Source organism: Osmia bicornis, chromosome 11 (assembly GCF_907164935.1).
Source record: "Osmia bicornis bicornis chromosome 11, iOsmBic2.1, whole genome shotgun sequence".
NCBI classification, from domain to species: domain Eukaryota; kingdom Metazoa; phylum Arthropoda; class Insecta; order Hymenoptera; family Megachilidae; genus Osmia; species Osmia bicornis.
Genome location: NC_060226.1, coordinates 9,265,092 through 9,285,515, shown reverse-complemented (window position 1 = coordinate 9,285,515; position 20,424 = coordinate 9,265,092). Strand labels below are relative to the sequence as shown.

Sequence of the window (20,424 nt, the reverse complement as noted above, 5' to 3'; positions counted from 1 at the left end):
GCTTATTTTTTTTTTCTTGTACTTATGATTCATCTTTGTTAGCAGAGCAATCTCTCGCCACAACTGGTAACTACAAACAGCTGTCGTCTGTGTCAAACAGTAGTAAAGGGTTAGCTCGATTCCAGTTTTAAATAGTGTACTGTTCTTACAAAATCTTGGTGCGGTGAGTGTATTAAAACATCATATCTATTATTTTACATAGAATTTCCATATTTCATTATGTATACAAAGGAAATCTTCAAATTAATGAACTTATTCGGTACATTGGTAAAATATAAATTTATTTGTTTAGTTGAACTTTTTAGTCAACATATTTGATTTTTTCGTTTTTGTATACAAAAAATAAATTAGATATATATTTTAGCATTAGATACTTATGAATTATAAAAAGAATTTAAGGGTAATAATAAACGTCGAGAAGACGCCATATTCATTATTAATTGCTTACAACAGCATCTATGATTGGTTGTATAGTATCATTATTATTATTGCAATTTTAAATTTTTATATAACGTGTATACCGGTTGGTCACACTAAAAGTGTATGAAATTATTGTTTCACATACAATTTTTAAGGTATTACTTGTTTCATTGTTAGTTTCAAGTATAACCTACTTTTTATAATTTTGATCTTTTGAAAGATTCAATTCATAAACGTACGCCTATGTACTTTTTTTTTTTACTAAAATTGTTGTAAAGCAAACACGACAATCATTAGCTTGTACCATTTATTTAATTGTTTAATGATTTTCATATTTATGTAGAGTTAGCATATTTGGAATTTACCTGTAACAGGTGTAGTTGTTTACTTTACGATTTTTCCACTAATTGAGCACGTTAAAATTAGTACTTATCAGTTGAATCTGCAACAGATAAGGAAATCCAGAATATTCTATATCGTGTTTTAAACAATTTTTAATTCTGAAAATTCTATTTAATTTTTCCATTGAAATTATTCACTATTTTTATACAGGATGTCCCATACAACTGAGTCAGGATATAAATATCAAATGGTAAAAGATAACAAAATACAGTCCCGTTGAAAAAAATAAAATTGATCCTGAAATCTTTAAAACACTTCTTTTTTATCTTCTACTATTTTAGAGATATAACTTGGCCCAGTTGCATGGAACACCCTGTACGATAGTTTCGAAATTTATTTATTATCCTGCACATATTTTGTTCCTTTTCACTTAAAAAGACTGCTCGAATAAAGCTAGGATTCTTGAAACTTATATTTCCATATAAAACGAACTACGTAATGAAAGTGAAAGTTGTTTCGTTACTCGAGATACAAATCAAAATCGCGTTTTCAAAAATTGCAAATCATTCTTCCTTCAAATTAATTAACAACAAAAAAAAAAAGAAAAAATAAGGTATCCTATAAGTGTCATATAAAAGTCGATATAATTTATCTTTCAATGTTTCTTTTTCAACTCAATTCAAACATCTCGCGTTTCATTTAAGTTTTTCCATTTTTTTTTTTTTATTTTTTTTTTTCTTCTATTCGAACGAGAACGGGCTTAATGTAAAGCTGTTAGAAATTGAAAGTAAAAGTTGGGGGCTTGCCTTCGGCAGATTAATGCCGTCTCCTGCCGGACTGTCGCGTATTTTTAGAAGTATTTTTCACGAAACGTGTGGGGGTGGTTTGTACAAAGAGGATGTACACTCAGACACACGGGGGGCGTGCAAAGCGACAAAACGTTATCGAATGATAGCAGCACCATGACCCAGTCGTATGATTCCTCCTATCACTAATCATTTAAGGTTCACCGATTTAAGAATTAATCATTATTTTTCAGATTAAAATTTACATTGAAAATGAAAGATCTTTCATTTTATTTTTCTGCTATTTTAATTTTAATAAAAGGAAAAGTGGAATTTTTAAATTACGTCAGAGAGACGGAAGCTGGCAAAGATATATCATTATTATAGAGATAAAATCTGAATAATTCATATACATATGCCTGTGACGACGATAAAAATATTTTCATCATATTATCCCCTTTCCTTACTTTCTACGCTTTGCCGTGTTCCCTTTGTTGCCTTTATTTCATACTATGACCTTTAATGCAGAATCCCTAGAGTGCTGATTTTATGACCGGACAACAATACACCACGTTGCGTTCCGCGTTTAATTAGAGCTTTGTCAAACGCACCAGTGTACAGAACTTGCAACACTTAGTTAAAACATCATTTCAATTGAATATTCAACGAGAAGCGTAATGTGCTTTTAATTAAGAAACGTTTGACGACTCGCGAACTTGAAGCATTTATAAAGTGTCCGTTTGAAAATTAATCTTAACTAATCTTGAAATCTTAATTAACCTAGAACTTTCAAGATATTAACTGTCTTTCCAGTTTTTTCATCTCCAGATTAATGTTCTGATATTGTCTGCTTCTTTTCTGTACCTCGAAGCAAAAATACTTATTTGACCTTTTTCATCCAAGTATTTACCTTTCGTAATATAAAGAGAAAATTCTTCGTTTCATTCGGTTAGATTAGCATTAGTAATTAATTTTCAAATCGAACCTTTCGTAATATTCAAAATGCAATTTTTAAACGAAAGAGAATAGTGTAAAATTCGGCCTCTCTCCATGGTCCGCCGTTCGAGGGTTGAACTAACGTGTATCTTAATTGGGAGTTAATCGCCAAATAGTTTGAGACTATATCGAGTGAAATCACGTTATCGATGTGTCATTGCCTTTCATTGAGAGAACGTCAATCTTGAATGGGAGCACGTTAATTCCACGCTGGTATCGCCCTTTAGCACCGGTGTATGTACTTAAACCGAGAGGATTGTCGAGCAGGGCCAGGCATTCGGCTTCCCTGAGCATTCAGCTCTCTGTACACGGGGGTAGAAAAAACGCGTGAGTAAGTTCGCGAGGGTTGCTGCTTGTAACGAAGAATGTCAGGCAATTAACTGAGCGAACATAAGGCTAAATAAAATCGGACTAAAAAGTAAGATGAAAAGAGGGAAAAAAAAAAATGGGGGAGGGAAGTAGAGGGAAAGTGGAGTGGATGGTAGAATCGTGAGAAAGAAGAGGTTGGCAGGAAAGGAAAGGGTTTAGAAAGGAGAAAGAGCTTGCCACGCGAGAGATGAAAGTGTAAGAAAGAGAGGCGATGATAGGAGAGTGATGAAAGGAGGGTGGGAGTAAGGGAGCAAGAAGGGAGAGACGAGGAGAGACTCGTGGCCGGGTATCGATCGGCAGCTAGAAAACTACCCCTCGAGGAAGAGGCGCAGTGTGCAAAACCGACTACGTGCGGGTCGGTGGTGCCTGTGGTGTTGATAGTCCACGCGGATCTCTGGACTTTTAATCGAGTGTCTTGCACGGCCGTGATCGTTTCTATTTTACTCTTTGTGCACTACTCGCGACGATTTTACGTTTACGACGTTGTCGGACTTACTAGGGACAAACTAGGTGAGGAGATCCATCTGCTCTGTCACCCTTTCATTTATTCATCTACCTTCACGAAAATAGAATTCATTTTCTCGATATTTCCCTGTTTTTTCCTACATTCTCTCCCTCCCTCTCAACATCGACCCCTTTATCGCTTTCCGATCGCAGGCACATATAATTTCGTCCCGACAGCGTGTTTTAAACGTTTTAACGACATTGCGAACGAAGACGGTGATGCTACGACAAGGGGGAATAAACGGTGTTGCGATAATCGTAAAGAATTTATTTCTTTAAAATCCACTGTAAGAATCTCCGCGTCGCGGCTCCTCAAGGGAGACGGTCTCTTGTTAATTCCTCTTCACCAGAAGCGACACGGTCTATTTTTGGAATCGTCGCCTTTATCCTCTGACAGAAAGGAGCCACGGCTCGTTGCAAGTACCGAGAAGGAACGTGCGTGATGTAATTTTTCGGTTAGATTTGAGAGCTTGCCGCCTGTCGGTAGAGGGTGTACATGCACATGTGTGTGGGAGGATATTGGAAAGAATCGGTTTGTCGTACAACGTGTCGGGAATTATTACATCAGAAGTAAGGGATGATGCTGGGAAAACGTGGTCGATCGATAACATTGAAAATCATCCGTCCGCGGAACGGCTGGATCTGGCGTAAAGCCAACCGGCATAGTCATCAATTCAAGCCCCTTTTTTCTTCTTTTTATATTTTAATTAACAGATTCGACATTTCTGTTGCAGATCTTTTGTTTTCCTTCCATCCGGTCAGTGAGCAGCTGAGCATCTTCCACCATGGCGTTCGCGGGGTTAAAGAAACAGATTAACAAAGCCAATCAGGTGAGTAATCATCTTTCTATGGGATTTGCCGCTTGGTTTCGCAAAGCTCGGGATTGAGATACCTTTGCCGAACGAAGGGACGTTTGAATAAACAGAAGTTGATTGTGACAAAGGTCGTAGGTTGTCAGTTTCTCTTATCAAAGATATCCTTCCATTCGTTATTCAGCTGGAATCGGTGAATAAGGTAAATGTGGCACAATCGTTCCCTTCCTACACGATTCAACGTGGCTCGATGCAACTTTTTGACCCGGTTTTAAAGTTCCACGGTTGAAATCTGGTACTTTGGCACCGGTGCTGAACGTGTTAATTCGGTTTGGTTAATTACAATTGAGATTTCTGTTACATCTTTCGTAATACGATTATGCGTAATTAAGGAATAACTTACCGTCACCTTTCGAGGACAGATTCATAAGTTTATTTAATTACCGTGAAATTAATTTTTCTGGGAAAATTCATTAATCAAATTCGTCAAAATTTATTTTTAATTTAATTTCATCACTGAAAAATGAAATTTTTCTATTGTATTTGCTGAGTAATTTAACAAAGTTGTATCTTATGTAATTATCGAACGTGGTATAAATTGATCGTAATGCGGTAACGAGTGACACAAGTAGATTTTAAAATGCACTATTGAGGTTTCGAAGACAGTTTCGAATGTTACTTTCTTTTTGGTCGTTTACAAATTCATCAAAGATCTTTCTTTTTCCTCCGTGAGCTCCATTCATTATCATTTTAGGGCTTTAATAAAATCTACAGTTATAACGTAACTTAACTGTAACCGTATGTTAATTTAACATTCGTCAGAAATCAAAATGAATAAATGCTTAACCTAATTTACCTCGCAATATTGATTCCTATGTTTGAATACCTCCCTTGATAAAGATTGTTGCTCCATTACCTTCCACTTGAATACTCTTCCAGTTTCATTCTACTTCAACAAAATTGATTATTATCATTTCCGGTTTTCTTTTAACAGCTTCATTATCTCAACCTATGCCGTTCATTATTAAGTTAAATTAAAAACTGTTCTCCTTGGATTACATTTCTCTTTTCATAATTAAAATTTTAAAAAAGCTTTAAAATATAATATTATAAAAAAAAAGGAAAAATGAAATATAATCTAGAGGGATGATTAAATTGCTTTAGTAGAATAATGATAAATAGTTTTACTGTTTTTAATCATTATTAATTTTATATCGATCGATGTACCATCCATTTGTATAGCGTTCTGACCCGAGGACAAAGGTCTTGTTCCCCTTAATGCATCTTGAGTGGAACAATTAATTCTTGTTTAGGCTGACACTTATTAAATTCGAGATGGAAAACGTCCATTGTCGCTGTTAAAGGTCTCTTTAAAATAGGAAAATTTATACAAAACGACTATCAATAAATACACCGTGGATAGAAATATCAGTTCAATGGGTTTCACGTAACGACGTAAATATTCTGGGAACGTCTCGATCAACTTTCAAAGACGATTTTATACGATGGAGTTATTAATTCCGGTTTTGTTGGCTCTTTTAAACGAATCTAAGAAACGATACTCGAGTGGCATAAATTTCAATCATAGAAGAATAATATTGGGTTCATGAAAATTCATCGCTGGAATGAATGGAAATATTGTAAGAAAGCGGCCGTTTATTAATACGTACAGACCGATAGTTTTAGCGATATCCGAGAAATATAAATAATAAACCTGATTTGATCACCGTTACATTGTCCATTTGGCACGTTTTCAATATTAAAATCTTTTTCTTCCTTTTTTTTCCTTTTTTTTCCTTTTTTTTTCCTTTTTTTTCTTTTTCACATAATCATCGCATAAATTCAAATGAAATAGTAGGCGATATTGCAAGTGCCGGATGTGGGTTAGATTTGCTCTAGGACGACGTTTAATCGGCATTGCTAAGCTACCTATATACGTTCCTGCGTGCGGTACCGTGTAACTAGGTCACTGTTAAAATAGGTCAGGGTCATATCAGACCACTGTCAAATAATCGTGTTGCTTGGCTTTAAACTTTCCAAGGATTATCACATATTGTTGCATCGAGCCCGAATCATGCGAGGTGAACGAATTTCCTTGGTCGATGGATATATCGAGTATTCCAAAATACTTCCCCCTTTTTGAACATAAAAATTCAAATGAAAGCTGTTGAAATTATTATTTCAATATTTTGTCTTTGTTTTTCCGGGGTAAGTCAGGTCCTATAGAAATTCTGAAATTTAATTTTGTAATTTTGTAATTTTGCAATTGTAAAATTTTAGAATCTTGAAGTTTTAAAATATTAAAAAGAATTGCGTCTACTTTTTTTAATAGTCGGTAGAAACCGCCAACAAAAGTAGTCGAAGAATAGCCTTAGGTGTTTTTCATCCAGGTTGGCAAAATTTCAAAGGCACATCACTTTGGATCAATTGACTGCGGATGTTATTGATCCGTAGGGCTATCCATTCTGCCACTGCCATTTTTCCCCTTTTCAAACTTCCTATGATTATATCATTTCCCATCGTCCTGCCTACCCTTCGCAATATCTCATATCACCGAAATCTCGCTTCGTTCCTTTTTCAAAATGATTTTCGAGCGAACCAACTATCGGCTCGTTTCACAAGTCCTCGAGTAATTCGGTGAATCACTTCGTGATTTAATCAACACGTGTTTCCTGTTTGCGTTCAGTCATTGAACTATATCCAGACCGAGTGGGCGATAGTTTTAGTTTCAAATGACCATTGTCGAAGTTTAAATCAGGTATTCTGTGCTTCACTTAAGGGAGGTCCCACCTTGTAAGCCTTTCATTTATCAAATCATATTATATTTTTAACAATTATTCTTCTTCAACGAGAGACAAGATAATTTTTGGAAGGATCCCAGAGGGGTGAACTTAAATTGATAAATTTCACATAGTTATTGACACACTGTTTAATAAGATGAATTTTTATTTTACAGTATATGACGGAAAAGATGGGTGGTGCGGAAGGAACCAAACTCGACGTCGACTTTATGGACATGGAGAGGGTGAGAACGCTTTTCTATATTTTTAAGGCTTCCGCGATATGTTTCTGTTGCGTAGCGTTTAACCTTGAGTCAATTCCTGTTACATTGATCATTGATGATGATCAACTTTTTGAAATTCTCATTTAACCCTTTTGGCGCCTATAGACGCTCGAGATGTTCCCTTGCCCTGTGTTATAGGCGCCCATAGGGGTCCAACAGCACCGGGGGGTCAAGGGGAGGTCTAAATATACATATAAGGCACACGTTAGAACCGAAGGATGCGAATAACATCTACAATATCGTATTGACGGTAATTTGTTTTGCAGAAAACGGACGTCACGTACGAGTTGGTGGAAGAGTTACAAATGAAAACGAAAGAGTTCCTTCAGCCGAATCCAACGGCGAGGGCGAAGATGGCCGCGGTGAAGGGCATCAGCAAACTCAGCGGTCAAGCGAAAGCCTCCACTTACCCTCAACCGGAAGGTGTTCTCGGTGATTGCATGCTTCTTTATGGGAAGAAGCTAGGGGAGGACAGCATTTTCGGTACGTTCGTTTGGTCCACCTGTTGGAAATATCTTCTGAAACATTCTGATCCTTATTGGGTCTGTCCAATCAGGAGAAAATAGGATTTTTGTTGATCACGTACATACTTTATTCTTGGTCAGGGATAAAAATTGTATCTTTATTTCTTCGTTAAAATCAATGTATTTAACTATTAATAATTATTATGTATTATCTTTTATTAACTATATTAGGTCATTCAAAAAGTTCATGCCGCCTTGTGTTCCTCTCGCTACGATACTTTTTAAATGGCTAAAAGACGACTTATGAACCTGCATCAAAGAATATTTTAATGAAACAGTTTTGCACCAATGTCGTTGTGTCTTTGAGAAAGAAATGAGAAGAAGCTGTAGAAAGATTATGCTTTCTTCGTGATATTTAAAGGTACGTTTATTATTTTGATCTAACCATTGGTTTAAAATATGGCACGAACTTTTGGGATCGCCTAATGCATAGAAATGAAATTTTTAATCGGTACCATATTTAATGCACACTGATTTCATTATTTTTCTAATCATGTTCCAACTTTTGATATATTAGATAATGCAATGTCAGTATAGTTTACATGGAATGTTTCAAAAAATTAATACAGTAGTAATCTCAATGAATATTTAACTCTTTGGGTTATAATATCGATGGCAGAGGCAACTTTCTTTAAGCATCTTACACTAAGAATAAGTAGACGCATAAATATGGATCCAAGTAAGTGGTAATTTCTGCCATTTATCTTTTCTAATTTCTGTTCATAGCTCAGGCTCTTATTGAAATGGGCGAAGCGATGAAGCAGATGGCGGACGTGAAATATTCGTTGGACGACAACATTAAGCAAAACTTCCTTGAGCCTCTGCACCATTTGCAGACCAAAGACCTAAAGGAAGTAATGGTATGTGGCGGTAGATATTAAAAAAAAAGCTTCTTTTCCTTCATTTCCAACACTGTTGTCCCATTTGTAACACACGGTGAATATAGGATCGTGAATGAAAAAGCTGATAATCCCTTTTGTTTCAGCATCATCGGAAAAAACTTCAGGGACGAAGGCTGGACTTTGATTGCAAACGAAGACGTCAAGCGAAAGGTATACTTTGTCGCACGTTGACTTATCTCTCTTTCTCCGCGTCGTTATTGATTTATTTAAGTACAACTTCGAAGGTACACGCGCGTCCTTGCAACACGAAAACTCCATACGTTCCATTTGCAATTATAATTCTGGGAGAGAAACATGTAAAAAATGACACTGTTGCACGATTTAGACGTGCCTTCCCTTCGTTTTCACCGTTCAACATTACAGTCATTCCATTCGCACGTTTTGCTGCATGTACACATTTGTTATTTTCATCGATGAATTAGTTGTTCAATGCCACGATTAACAAAATAATTTTAGATTGTATATATGAAATATTCTTGTTTCATATTAGATTCATTTTAATTACAGAAACATGTTAAACGCGCAGATTAATAATTTCCTACAAGAATTATGTTACAGTTTTCACATCTCATCTGATTTGTTTGATAATAGTTGAATATTTATTTGCAAACGATGATTTTCTTTATTTTTTCACAAAGAAAGATTGGTTTTGTTTTTGGTTTGTGTGTTTGCCTTAATCGTTAGCTGCTGGAAAAAGATCAACCAGCCCACATTTTGGAAGTCCAGCAAAGTCCTCGTCACCGTATACCGGTACGTGACTTGTACACTAGACGTGCAACAGTAATACAGTTACATCACTGTATTCATCATTTTCTTGGTCTCTTTTAACCCTTGTATATTGGAAACTTGTAAAAATTATCTTAAAATCACCCGATCCCCTTCTACTTATATTTTTGCATAGTTTTTGAAAAGTGTACATAGGTTCACAGCACAGTAAATGATGAACGTTATGGATAGTTGTATAAAATACACAAAATACACCAGATGTAAATATACATGTGCACCAAAGATATTGCGAATGTTGAATGTATTGTATCTTGTATATTACTGTGTTAGAAGAGAAAGAACGTCGTTTGGTTCAAACATTTAGTCGTTATACTCGGCTTAATTTTGTCAGCTTTTCCCTCCCCCTTTTTCATTGTATCTATAACATACCGAATTTAGGCATTGGAGCAACCCATGTAGTGCAATTTTTAATATTCTCGCTGGTGCGAATTTTGCGAGCAGGTTCTCACGTTTCAGACGACGAGATTCGTCAGGCGGAGGAAAAGTTTGCAGAAAGCCTCCATTTGGCCCAATTGGGCATGTTTAATCTGTTAGAGAATGATGTAAGTGTTGTAATAAATAATACTTTAATGCTTTTCATGTATCATATATTCTTACATACGTTTAATATTATTTCTTTCTTGTTGCATTCAGGTAGAGCAAGTAGCACAATTGGCAACATTCAGTGAAGCTCTTTTGGAATACCATCAACAGTGTACTGAAGTTTTAAGAACATTAACAGAGACACTTTTGGAGAAGTATGTATTTCAAGTTTGCATTTAAGTATTCATTCTTGTTTAAATATTAACAGATTATTTATTTATTTTCGTAAATAGTAACTAGAAGTTATAATGGAGATCTTTTTATTTAAATAGATAAGAAGATTCTTCAGGTTTCTTTACACAATAAAACTTTTAGAAGTTCTTTCCTTTATTGTGAATTAAGGACATATTCTAATAATGTCCTCATTCTTGATTCCAGGAAAGATGAGGCAGCAAATAAGCCAAAACTGGAATTCGTGCCGAAGACGTTGGCCGATTTGCAAGTTGATTTGCCTACATCGGATGCTATGAACGGTGGGAACTTCACCTTTCACGGTAAAACACATTTTACACATACACGTACAAGGTGATGGTACTTGGGGGTGGATTGGCTGTCTGTTTCTTGTTTCCTCTGTTATGTTTCTCTGCATACCCTGCAACTATTCACTCTGGTCGTATACGTATCACGTATCTCTTTCTAACTAAATTTCCTTTTTCATTTCTTTGACTATTGGATGGACATTAACTTCTTCCACTTTCTTGCACTCGAAGGAAGTCGTTGCATTCACAAGGGTAAAAAGTAACGCGATACTGTTAATATGTAAGAAGTTTGTTTAATTTTAAAAGGAGCAAGATGATGGTAGATTTAAATTATGGTGTGATTGTTACTAATAGAAATTGCAAGTCAATTGTTACATCTCCATGCATAGTATACATTAACTTCAGGATACTCTGTACAATCCTTAACACTTTTTCATCACACGTTTGACCGTTTTGTGTGTATACTCTGGCATACTTGAATGTCTGTCCTTCTGACACGATGCAGGGGCAAGTCGAGCTGGGTCTCCGATTCAGGGGGATGTGAAGCGCTCGCAGCTCGAGCTATTTCCAGCCGGAAACCCGCCACAATCTGCCAATGGTAAATTTTGCATGGGGTTGGTTTTCCCTACCGTAGGGTTCGATCAATCTATTAATTATTCAATTTCAATTCTCTTGCTTTTCGTGCACTTCAAGCCGGCCAAGAAAGTAATTAATGTTTTGCCATTTTTATGTATCTCTATTGATGTATCTTTTACTTAGCCTAACAATCTTTAATCATCAACATGCATGTTACCAATTATTCTATCTCGTGCTATGTTATGTATCTTTTTTTAAAGAACCTCGCATTTTCTAATTTGACAGATATGCAGCTTGCATTAATGTTCCAATGCTTATTTAATCTATTTACTTTAAATGTTTCTATTATTTCTATAATATGTTTGGCTGTACAAACAATAAGTGCTTACAATTTTTTTAATAAAGTATGTGTTTTTTAACTTTGATTTATAGTTACATGTAGCAGAATAATTTAGCCCGAGAGACAGAATTACAGTTATAATTTAAGAGTAATTTATTATAGTAGAATCCAAATATTAATGTGAGTTCATTTTATGAATTGGTCTAGTTTTTAGCATAAAGGAATATTTCTACCAGTCATTCATTACCCCTTACATTTAATTTTTCTCTGTATATTGATTGTGGTTATTTAGATTCAACTTATGAAACAGGTGTTTAGATACCATAGTATTCTGATTATGTGTTTAGGACTTTTAGAACATTAAGTATGATGTTTTAAATTAATAGAGAAATTTCAATGTTTTTCAGCTTCTCCCTTGCCATCTCCAAGTAAGTCTCCTGCAAGAACTCCAATGTCAAGACAACCTTGCTGCACAGCCCTGTATGATTTTGAGCCAGAGAACCCTGGAGAACTTGGATTCAAAGTAAGTACAACAGAATTGTTGCTTTGTTCTGCCTTTGCGATAATTTCTCTTAATTTATATATTAACTTTTCTCACCGTCTCTTCCAGGAGAACGATACGATCACTTTGATCCAAAAGATAGACGAGAATTGGTACGAGGGTAGCCTGAACGGTCGCACGGGTTATTTCCCAGTAACTTACGTGCAAGTCGTAGTGCCATTACCTTAAGAGGACGCGGTGCGTCTCGAAACCAAAGACCCTGCATTCGTTCACCAGCGTTTATCATGAAAATTATCTTACGCTCCGATTAGTCTAAATCTTTCCCTCGACACTTCTCTACTTCAATCATTTACGTTATAATCCTCAAGCTTATTCGAACGATGAATCCCTGAATTTACTCTATTCTGTTCCCTCTTCTTTCTAATTATCCCCAAGATAGGCTCAATACGCATGTTAATGTACATATATAATGTTATAGTGTCTTTTATTGACGTAAGGACCTTCGCGAGCGCTGATACATATTATACAGGGTGTTTTCAATCTGGTGGGACAACCCGAAAGGGAGTGAATCTACGTGAAAAAGTAAGTGGATAATGTAGAGTGAGATTTTATTCATTCTTCATAGCTTTGTCATCGGATTGATAATAGCCTGTATTTATATACATATGTACATGCAACTATAAAGAACATGTTATCAGTACACAAAATGTATACACACACACACACACACACACACACACACACACACGCCTATACAGGTCACATACGACAAAGTACCTACGATGACAGTACACTGTCAAGGGCGGCTCTTTTCTCATTCCCTATATCGCCTCATCTGTCATCTGCGTAACATCGTTCGTTAGTTTCTCACCAAAGTTTAATTGCACAAAGATATCAGAGTGGCAAGACTGCATTGAAATTCGTATTAGCGAAGTACATTAGAAAGGCCATCGTCTGGCAGATGGTAAAAAATTGGTCGTACTTTTAGACACCAGTCGCGATCGAATTTCAGTTTTAGAACTTCGTGTGGTCGATCGAATATTCAATATTCATTGTTTGGCGTTCATATCATTGTTTTTATACAGTATTAGGACACTTATTAAATTTCACATAATCTAAAGTAGTAAAAAATGTTTTTAAAGAAAATTGCATATTCTTGTTTAGGCAGTCGATCCTTCGGGACATTATAATAGTTAATTTATTTTATTATATAGAAATTTAAGTTGAAATTTGTCAAGTGTCCTAATATATTTGAGGGGTAGTTTATTATTCTGTCACATATTTAAAGCGCACGGTTCCTGATACGAAGAAGTAACGTTCATTGATTCATGGCATACATATATTTTTGCGTTGGTCCGTACGGCACAGTGAAAACCGTATAACTCGTATTATTAATATAAAATATTCGTACATTGTATAGCGATTCGTTTCCATTCCTCTGTCGTATAACTCGGCCGTTTACTCCCCCGTTACTTTTTCTTATTTTCCTTTATAATTATTTAGATGATACCAAATAGGAATTAGGCGATTTAATTTAGACGATTTTTCAAAATGGCGGCGAACCTCTTCCACGAAGTCGTCGATTTAAAAAAAGCGAACCATTAGAAATATTATACGAATTCTATTTTAATCGTGATTGCGTTTATTGTAAAATGAAATTCTTCGTTTAGAAATGTAGAATTTGTTGAAATTATCGATACAATAAGTAGATATGTTATATTTAGAAATGAAATTCGGATTGTTTTCCTTGACTTTGTACAAGAGTTCAACCGCCAGAACAATGAAAGTAATTAAAGAAACTTGGTTATTTGTTGCCACGTGGATTTTAGGTAATCTTCAACAAATACTTGCTAAGCATAATATATATATATATATATAACGTTAGAGTATATTAACTTTACTTAATTATACGTATGTTGTCGATGACGCCGACAACGGTGATGACTATGACGATGGCATTATTATTATCGTTGATACTGGCATATTTTTCCATTACTGTTACGGTGAAATGTTTATATCGTGAAATATTCTTGGCCTTACCTTACATTTTGAACCGTTCCAAAGGCAGTTTCATACGAATGTATGTATTTATGTAGTTGGTATCTGTAAATTATTGTGACACTCGGAGAACAACGTTGCAGTACAAGGGTTGAGTTCTATGATGAATTTGTATCAATTAAAGTAGATCTACTAATTAAGGATAATGGTATACCATGAGATTAATTGACATTATTAAACTAGTTTTTATTCGTACCTCTTAATTAGTTGTATCTTGTAACGCGAACTGATTATATTATTTGAACTGTACAAAAAGATCTGTTGTATTGGAACGTTGTTTTAGTGTCGATACAAATTGTCAAGAATGGAACAAACGGATTGATTTACCGCGAAAAATTCTTATGAATTATTGGCTAATGTATTCGAACACCATAACTGCTGCTATCGTCATCAGCGTTCAGTTAATTGCGAATATGAGGAAAAAAAAGGAGAGAGAGAGTTACAAGAAGAAACAGACGTTGACATATAATTTTGTCTATATTGTAATTATCGTAAAGCATGAAAACTTCTTTCGAAAAAGAAAAAAAAAAACTCGAAGTGTTATCGATGTTGTGCAATATTAAAAGTTTAACATCACGGTGTTTGATCGGTTATCGCGATCGCTGGATCAGTGTTTCTCAAAAATCGCGTGGAAAGAGCATTATTTCTCTTCGATTTTTCTATCTGGCCCGGTGAAAGGTGAGAAAGAAAACTCTCGTTCTTGTGATTTTGTCTTTGGCAGAGCGACGCGTTACTGGAAGAACGTAATAGTAGCGACTAGGTGCCATAAAAGACAGAAGGTTTTTATAGTTTCCGATTAATATAGAGGAGGATGTACTATATGTATAACAACCGATCCAATGTACAGTTACGTGCAACTAAGGCTTTTTTAAGTTCCCTAATTTTTAATTGGGTTCTCTCTGACTTTCCCTCATTCCCTTAGCTCTCCCTGGGATCTCCTTAGGTTCTCCCACGACTGAAGGCAACCGATTAGAGGATCCTTTCCTTACATTTACCCTTTACCAATGGAAGTTTACGTTGCACCCAACTGTACATTACAGCTCAAAAGTATTAAAATACTTACCAAGTTCCATGTAAGCTTTAACGAAAATTTTGGAACACTTATTTCTTCAGATGGTTTCTTAGACCAGAGTCTTATTTTTTTTTTAAATTGATTTTAAATTAATATCAGAAGAGCTGTAGATTTTTGAGAGCTGTAGAAAGGCGTTCTATAAGTATGAAGGAATAGAGTAGTTATTGCATAAACTTTTGATCAATTAAGCCTGGGCTAGATTAATAAAATAAGTGGTAGATTATATTAACCCTTTGAGGTCGTAAGTCGGGCTATGCCGAATGAGTAAGTGTTGTAATACTTTTGAGTGGTAATGTAGCTGTTTGTCACAAATTGTGATAATTAAATGTTCTTTCAAGCGCGAGCAACTGCCAGGAATTTTGTCAATTAATAAAAGTATGAAAATCAGCGAGACACGGGTTCCAAGAGTTTCCAAATAAAGAGGTAATTGCTGGTTATAATTTGAAAGTCTTGTAACTCGTGTCCACGCGTAAACGATAGCAATATAAGTAATATATTCTTGGAACGAGAGACATTATCACGCAAAGTGACGGGGTACCGTTTGAGAAACACTGTACTGGTACTTACAAGAACCACTGTAATTAAAAAAAAAGAAAAAAGAGAAAAACAAAAAAAATCATACTAATGGGAGATTAATCGATTGGTCGCGCGATATTTATTTTCGCAAGTTCGCAGCCAGGTTAGCTGCTCAGGGACCTGCGGCTAATTTCATTATTTTCTCGTCGTGAACAGAACAGAGGCGATCGAGGATCGTGAAGGGGAGAAAAGGAAGAATGAAACGAAACGATCTTATAAAATTACTAAATCGGTATCTTACTCTATAAATGTTGGCTATTGTTAAATGTTGAATATTGTTCTGCGGAGGGCTTGCCTCCTTTCGAACGATCGAGCACGGACCGTTTCGAATCGACGATCGTCCTTTTTATTTTTATTACGTCCTTCTTTTATTAATACTAACGATAAGTTAGAGACGAATAAACTTTTTTATATCGTAATAACTATGCTAGAGACTGTTTTCGTAGGTAGATTTCATTTTTAGACGATATATTTTGCGAGGTGGAAGAGGTTGGGGGAGTCGGTACCTCGGGAGATCCGTTTGAAGCGACAAGCTCTCCGCATTTTAATTGTAATCTAACTATTTGGGGCTCGAATAGAATCCCCGTAAAGTCACTGGAACATCCTTGGTCTCAAAGAAATTGAATCGTTATGGGCGCTTCCCTTTCTTTGTTCTTTCTTTCTTTTAGAAAACTCTTTCGTGTTTCTCGTGATCCTGGTCTACTTATATTTTGTAAGCATCAGAATGGCTGGAGTTCACGAGTAACACGAAAGAAAATAAGAAGACTTTTTTATAACATGAGTATGTAGAATTTTCTTTGGTTGTTCTTCTCGTTGTCTCTGATCTCTCATTTCGTTGCTTTATTTTCACTCTCGACGAAGTGCAAAAGAGACGACCAGCGGATGCAATGCAGTGATACTTTCAGACAATACATTACAATTAATTACACTTATATTAAATAAATTAATCTATTATGATTATTGAACTCCGATCGAAGAAGAATATACGAACATGTACTCGATTTCGGTCAATGCTAAATAATTATTATCACTAATTAAGAAATAAAGTGTGCTCTATGTCATGCTACTATAAGCCTATACTTTTTATTTATTACATCCATTACATCCTTTTTTTTATTTACGTGGTGGTAATCTTCAGAAAGACACCTTCAGCCCCTCTGGGGAGGGCCCGGAGGCAGCGTGGGGTGTCAGGGACCCCGAAGCACCAGGACGTTATGGCATGTGGGGTATCAGAGACCCCGGTGCATCGGTAGCGCTCCTTGCATATCGATCTATCATGTTGGGGTGTCAGGGACCCCGATGCATCCGTGGCGTTTTCTACACATGATATCTTGGGGTTTCAGGGACCCCGGTGCACCGGTCGCACTCCCTACCTACCCACCTGATATCTTTGGGGTATCAAGGACCCCGGTGCAAAAGTGGCGCTGCCTACTTATCGACCTGACATCGTTGGGGTGCCAAGTACCCCAATGCACCGATAGCGTTCGCTACTTATTCACCTGCTATCTTTGGGGTGTCGAGGACCCCGATGCATAATGGCGCTCTCTACTTATCGACATGACATCTTGGGGTTCCAGAGACCCCGATGCAGCGGTCACGCTCTCTACCTATCCACTTGATATCTTTGGGGTGCCAAGGACCCCGATACACCGGTGGCGCTGGCTACTTTTCGACCTGCTATCTCTGGGGTGTCAAGGACCCCGATGCATAGTGGCGCTCTCTACTTATCGACATGACAGTTGGGGTTTCAGGGACCCCGATGGAAAGGTGAAACAGTATACCGATATTATGGCATCCGGGGTGTCGAGGACCCCGATGCATAATGGCGCTCTCTACTTATCGACATGACATCTTGGGGTTCCAGAGACCCCGATGCAGCGGTCACGCTCTCTACCTATCCACTTGATATCTTTGGGGTGCCAAGGACCCCGATACACCGGTGGCGCTGGCTACTTTTCGACCTGCTATCTTTGGGGTGCCAAGGACCCCGATGCATAGTGGCGCTCTCTACTTATCGACATGACAGTTGGGGTTTCAGGGACCCCGATGGAAAGGTGAAACAGTATACCGACATTATGGCATCCGGGGTATCAAGGACCCCGATGTACTGCTGGCGCTCTCTAGTTATTGATCTGATATCTTTGGGGTGTCAGGGACCCCGATGCACTGCTGACGCTCTTTACTTATCGACTTGCTATCTTTGGGGTGTCGAGGACCCCGGTGCACCACCGGTGGCACTCTCTACTTATCGACCTACTATCCTCGGGGTGTCAAAGACCCCGAAACGAAGTTTTAGTACTTATATTAAATAACTAACATGATAAAAGAATTTAAATCAATTAAATAAATAGCTGTGAAAATGAATTACGAGTATTAAATAACTCAGAAATGAAATAGGGTAAATTAAATAATAACTCAGTTGCATTATTCAAATGATTTATTTATTAAAGTGCATGAAGTGAATACAAGTTTGTTGTCAAACAATTACAACAATTGAACTGACATGAATTAATGTTAATATATCATTAAATTTCTATTTATTTTGTATACTACAAATGTAGGTTTAAGATAATTTAAGGACAGACATGGTTGTACAAATGCAAAGTAATAAAGGTTATTTAAATTTATATAAAATTGTATGCATTTTTTACACACTTTGTTTTCAATTCCCCTCGTATATCATTGTTGCTGAGACGTAAAACCCTTATTAAGGGACACTTTTTAACGGATACATATAAACTAATTACGTCATTTAAGAGTGCCTCAACTACGTTTTCTTGTTTAAACTTCTGTATAAAAAATCTACTGCGCAGCGCTATCTCTTACGGTTACCTACTGCGCAGCCGGTCAAGGTTCCCGCGGGAGAATCGCGATTCCTCGGGGAACACATTTTCGAGCAAACTTAAAAGTGCTCCAATTAAAAAATTAACTAGGTCATCGTCAAGAGGGGTCAAATCCAGCCTTTCTGGGTAAAGCCTCTTTATAAAAAATCTACTGCGCAGCGCTATCTCTTACGGTTATCTACTGCGCAGCTGGTCAAGGTTCCCGCGGGAGAACCGCGATTCCTCGGGGAACACATTTTCGAGCAAACTTAAAAGTGCTCCAATTAAAAAATTAACTAGGTCATCGTCAAGAGGGGTCAAATCCAGCCTTTCTGGGTAAAGCCTCTTTATAAAAAATCTACTGCGCAGCGCTATCTCTTACGGTTATCTACTGCGCAGCTGGTCAAGGTTCCCGCGGGAGAACCGCGATTCCTCGGGGAACACATTTTCGAGCAAACTTAAAAGTGCTCCAATTAAAAAATTAACTAGGTCATCGTCAAGAGGGGTCAAATTCAGGCTTTCTGGGTAAAGCCTCTTTATAAAAAATCTACTGCGCAGCGCTATCTCTTACGGTTATCTACTGCGCAGCTGGTCAAGGTTCCCGCGGGAGAACCGCGATTCCTCGGGGAACACATTTTCGAGCAAACTTAAAAGTGCTCCAATTAAAAAATTAACTAGGTCATCGTCAAGAGGGGTCAAATTCAGGCTTTCTGGGTAAAGCCTCTTTATAAAAAATCTACTGCGCAGCGCTATCTCTTACGGTTATCTACTGCGCAGCTGGTCAAGGTTCCCGCGGGAGAACCGCGATTCCTCGGGGAACACATTTTCGAGCAAACTTAAAAGTGCTCCAATTAAAAAATTAACTAGGTCATCGTCAAGAGGGGTCAAATCCAGGCTTTCTCGGTAGAGCCTCTTTATAAAAAATCTACTGCGCAGCGCTATCTCTTACGGTTACCTACTGCGCAGCCGGTCAAGGTTCCCGCGGGTGAACCGCGATTCCTCGGGGAACACATTTTCGAGCAAACTTAAAAGTGCTCCAATTAAAAAATTAACTAGGTCATCATCAAGAGGGGTCAAATCCAGGCTTTCTCGGTAAAGCCTCTTTATAAAAAATCTACTGCGCAGCGCTATCTCTTACGGTTACCTACTGCGCAGCCGGTCAAGGTTCCCGCGGGTGAACCGCGATTCCTCGGGGAACACATTTTCGAGCAAACTTAAAAGTGCTCCAATTAAAAAATTAACTAGGTCATCATCAAGAGGGGTCAAATCTAGTCTTTCTCGGTAAAGCCTCTTTATAAAAAATCTACTGCGCAGCGCTATCTCTTACGGTTACCTACTGCGCAGCCGGTCAAGGTTCCCGCGGGAGAATCGCGATTCCTCGGGGAACACATTTTCGAGCAAACTTAAAAGTGCTCCAATTAAAAAATTAACTAGGTCATCGTCAAGAGGGGTCAAATCCAGGCTTTCTGGGTAAAGCCTCTTTATAAAAAATCTACTGCGCAGCGCTATCTCTTACGGTTACCTACTGCGCAGCTGGTCAAGGTTCTCGCGGGATAATAGCGAATCCCTGCTTGATTTAGTTCCTTTTTCAAAAACCAGATGGCGCTGATTCTAGGCCGAGATTTTAGTTCACATTTTTGCCGCTAGAGGGCCAAAATCTGTGCTTGATTTAGTTCCTTTTTCAAAAACCAGATGGCGCTGATTCTAGGCCGAGATTTTAGTTCACATTTTTGCCGCTAGAGGGCCAAAATCTGTGCTTGATTTAGTTCCTTTTTCAAAAACCAGATGGCGCTGATTCTAGGCCGAGATTTTAGTTCACATTTTTGCCGCTAGAGGGCCAAAATCTGTGCTTGATTTAGTTCCTTTTTCAAAAACCAGATGGCGCTGATTCGAGGTCGAGATTTTAGTTCGCA

General features: G+C 37.3%; 1 protein-coding gene across 8 annotated transcripts; it reads left to right on the top strand.

Moving 5' to 3' along the window:
• Window positions 1-48: 48 nt before the first annotated feature.
• LOC114878925 (endophilin-A) lies at window positions 49-16,766 on the top strand. Of its 8 annotated transcripts, none has more exons than XM_029193259.2 (14): window positions 49-163; window positions 4,151-4,246; window positions 7,185-7,253; window positions 7,559-7,775; window positions 8,543-8,676; window positions 8,802-8,868; window positions 9,403-9,468; window positions 9,961-10,046; window positions 10,138-10,241; window positions 10,465-10,580; window positions 11,071-11,163; window positions 11,259-11,270; window positions 11,889-12,004; window positions 12,092-16,766. In XM_029193259.2, exons 2-14 carry the CDS (start codon window positions 4,202-4,204, stop codon window positions 12,209-12,211), a joined length of 1,245 nt encoding a protein of 414 aa, XP_029049092.1. In that variant the 5' UTR covers window positions 49-163; window positions 4,151-4,201; the 3' UTR covers window positions 12,212-16,766. The 8 variants fall into 8 exon arrangements, with proteins under 8 accessions (XP_029049092.1, XP_029049093.1, XP_029049089.1 ...); XM_029193260.2 differs by having other exon boundaries at window positions 9,946-10,046; window positions 10,465-10,559; XM_029193256.2 differs by having other exon boundaries at window positions 9,946-10,046.
• The last annotated feature ends 3,658 nt before the right edge of the window (window positions 16,767-20,424 follow it).

Bases quoted from the DNA above. Each gene is read 5' to 3' on its own strand.
- LOC114878925 (XM_029193256.2), top strand. From the start codon at position 4,202: ATGGCGTTCGCGGGGTTAAAGAAACAGATTAACAAAGCCAATCAG. The intron at 10,047-10,137 runs GTAAGTGTTGTA...TGTTGCATTCAG, and splicing joins TTAATCTGTTAGAGAATGAT to GTAGAGCAAGTAGCACAATT. The intron at 10,242-10,464 runs GTATGTATTTCA...TCTTGATTCCAG, and splicing joins ACAGAGACACTTTTGGAGAA to GAAAGATGAGGCAGCAAATA.